At 36.6% G+C, this 3,391-nt stretch overlaps 1 protein-coding gene across 1 annotated transcript; it reads left to right on the plus strand.

Moving 5' to 3' along the window:
- The first annotated feature begins 504 nt into the window (after positions 1-504).
- Positions 505-1,516, plus strand: Olfr998 (olfactory receptor 998). Its single transcript, NM_146436.2, has one exon. It carries the CDS (start codon positions 537-539, stop codon positions 1,479-1,481), a length of 945 nt encoding a protein of 314 aa, NP_666647.2. The 5' UTR covers positions 505-536; the 3' UTR covers positions 1,482-1,516.
- Positions 1,517-3,391: the final 1,875 nt, after the last annotated feature.

Consider the following 3,391-nt stretch of genomic DNA (forward strand, 5'->3'; position numbering starts at 1 on the left):
ATATATACCTAAGAATCTTATGTTAAATATCAAAAATTTTAAGATAATTTTATACTATTTTAGCTTATTCTGTGATTGATTTTTCTGCATAATTTCTATGGCAAATGGCTGTCCTATCAGGTTTTTCCATCTGCTAAGTAAGTTTCATCTCCTTTAATGACTTCAGCTGCATTTAAAAATCACATCTGTCAAAGAGTTTGTACATTTTTTAATTTTTATAGAGAGTTATTTATGAGCATGAACAATTATAACTACCCTTAAACATAGCAATTTTCTTTTAAAATGGATTTTTTGAAGAAAATTTAGAACATATAACTACACAATCTTTGTGGGGAGAGTCACCAAATCAAGAGAAATCAAGACCCTGTACCCAAGATTATACATGATATTTCCATAGCTAACCATCCACAGAAGCTACAATCATTTCAATTTCAATAATACTATCCAATAATCTGTTATTGAATTAATACATTTGTTGTTGTTAGTGATTGTAATAAAAGAATACACTTTTGTTTCATAACAGAACTCAACTTACAATGGAAGAAAAGAATCAGACTATTGTAATGGAGTTTTTCTTCCTGGGCCTAACAGATCATCTCTATCAGAAGATTGCACTTTTCATCACGATCCTCTTTGTTTATCTTGTCACACTGGGAGGCAACTTGGGCATGATCACTCTCATATGGGCAGACCCCAGGCTGCATACACCTATGTACTTTTTTCTCAGCCACTTGTCATTTGTTGATATGTGCTCCTCTTCTTCCATAGCTCCTAAGATGCTCTGTGATATCTTTGCAGAGGAGAAAAGGATCTCTTTCATGGGCTGTGCAGCACAGATGTGGTTCTTTGGTTTCTTTGTGGGAACTGAGTGTTTCCTGCTTGCTTCCATGGCATATGATCGGTACACAGCCATTTGCAAGCCCTTACTGTATACTCTCCTTATGTCTCAGAGGGTATGTGTGCATCTGGTTGTAGGGCCATATGTCTTTGCTATTATAAACATCACAACTCATACAACCTTGGCTTTTTGCTTACCGTTCTGTGGTTCAAATACCATCAACCATTTCTTCTGTGATGTCTCTCCACTTTTATCATTGGCGTGTGCTGACTCTTGGGTTAATAAGGTTGTGCTTTTTGTTCTTTCTGGAGCCATAGGAGTGTTCAGTGGTCTGATCATCATAGTCTCCTATGTCAGCATCTTGATGACAATTTTCAAGATTCAAACTGCTGATGGGAAACAAAAAGCCTTCTCTACTTGTTCCTCTCACTTGTCAGCTGTCTCCATTCTGTATGGGACACTTTTCTTTATTTATGTTCGACCCAGTGCAAGTTTTTCCTTAAACATCAACAAAATGATTTCTCTGTTTTATACTGTGGTGATCCCTATGCTGAATCCCCTCATCTATAGCCTGAGGAACAAAGAAGTGAAAGGTGCATTCAGGAGAAAGGTGCAAAAGAAACATTTTCCAGCAGGCAGGTGAGGTCGAATTTGGTAGTGCCCTGCCTTCCATATCAATGCATAAGTATATTTTTAAGAGGACACTGGGGTGGATGAGAGACTGATGAAGGAGCATGTGTCTGTCTCTATGCAGTTTATCTGAAATGCCTCTGTCATTCTTCTGTGACATGATTGGCATTGTACAATTATGTAGAGGTGTGCTGGGAACATAAATATGAGTGTATATTAGAAGATTACTAAAAATCAATATTTGTATGATATCAATGTTCTGATACTTTTAATTCATGTACTAAAACTGCTGTTCCTGATACTACAAATAAATTCGAAAGAAAATTACAAGTAGGAGAAATTGTTTTTATACATGTGTTGTCAATTAAGCCACATCTCTGATATAAAAAGAATAATTTCAAATTAAAAACTACAGGGAAAAAATAGGTAACTAAGCAATGAAGAAATAGGTAACTCATAGTAATGAGGATGATAATTATTTTTTTAAGTACAAATAAAATACATTTAAAAAAAACCTGTTAAGCCTGTTTTTTGATCATATGATCAAACTAAAAGATCATTGCAGTACCTTCCAGGGGAGATGAAATACTAAGCTGAAGGATTTTATTAGTTTGACCCTTAGCTCTAGCTCTGTAAAAGTCTTCAAAAGTGCCACAGTCCTTTTTCTATATATTTGTTGATATTGTGTGTGTATGTGTTTACATACATGTGTACATGCTTAGGTGTGGCCATGTACATAGTCAGAAGAAAATTTGCCCAAGTCCTTTCTCTCTTTCTACCACATGCATTCTGGAGACTGAGCCCAGGTGACTAGAATTGGTAGCAAATGTGCTATACCATAAAATCCACCTCAACTTCTTAAATTATGGTGTGTTTTATTTTTTAATCTCTGGATCACAGAGAACAATAATCTCCAACATTTCCAATATTATACCAACTATTCATGTAACTTACTCTATAAGAAGAATGTGACACATGTATTAGAGATTATGGCATATTGGTCAGTTCTCTGTAGATCATATTATGATGAAATCTATAAATAATCATATAATCTTGAGACATAATTGTATATTCTCATATTCCTGAGCATATGTCCTATTTCTGAGAAACACTGACTTAGAAGACAGTAGCCACACCAGGCAGAGAGTTAGGTAGGTGATCTTCATCTTCTTCCCTAACTTTCATTACAATCTCTCTAGTCTCATCCTCAGCTCTGTAGCTGACTAATTGTAGTGGACCATCTACCATACCTCTATTCTCTGGGGAGTCCACAAATCTTTGTTGTAGACACAGCTTTCCTCATTCTTGTGAGTCCTTTTAGATCTCCTTTCTCACCCTTTCTCATTCTGTCCTGTTAAGCCCTAATAACTAGAAACACTTCCTACCTACAGGTGACCCCCCCAGTGGACACATCTGACAGGGACTCATGTAGGTGAATCACGCTATCTTTCTTGTCCTTCATTATGATCACTCCGTTCTTACCCTCATCCTGGTAATAATTTGTTAATACGTGTCCCTTCTAATGCCTCAAATTCATCATTGAATACTCCAACCCTTAGAGTTCCTCTAGGCCTAACATACCTGTTTCTCTTGATTATTTTTTATAGCAACTTACTTGGAGGAGACTCTTTCTACCACACATTCAACTACATGACAACCCCTCCTTTGATATAGACAGGATCCTTTTAGCTCTTTAATTAAGCCCCTCTTTAGCCTTTCCTCATGAACTGCCTCTATTTCTCTCTGTCATCCCCTACTGTCCTGCAGAAGCACTCCCTACCACACTTTCCTAAGATCCAGAAAGGCCCAAAGTAATCAAGGAATAGAACATTTTCCTAAAGAAGACAAGCACAGATATCAGCACTTACAATCATCACAATCATCTCAAGCCCAGATGCTTAGGCATCTTTACAAAAATACAAT

Source organism: Mus musculus, chromosome 2 (genome assembly GCF_000001635.26).
Source record: "Mus musculus strain C57BL/6J chromosome 2, GRCm38.p6 C57BL/6J".
NCBI lineage: Eukaryota > Metazoa > Chordata > Mammalia > Rodentia > Muridae > Mus > Mus musculus.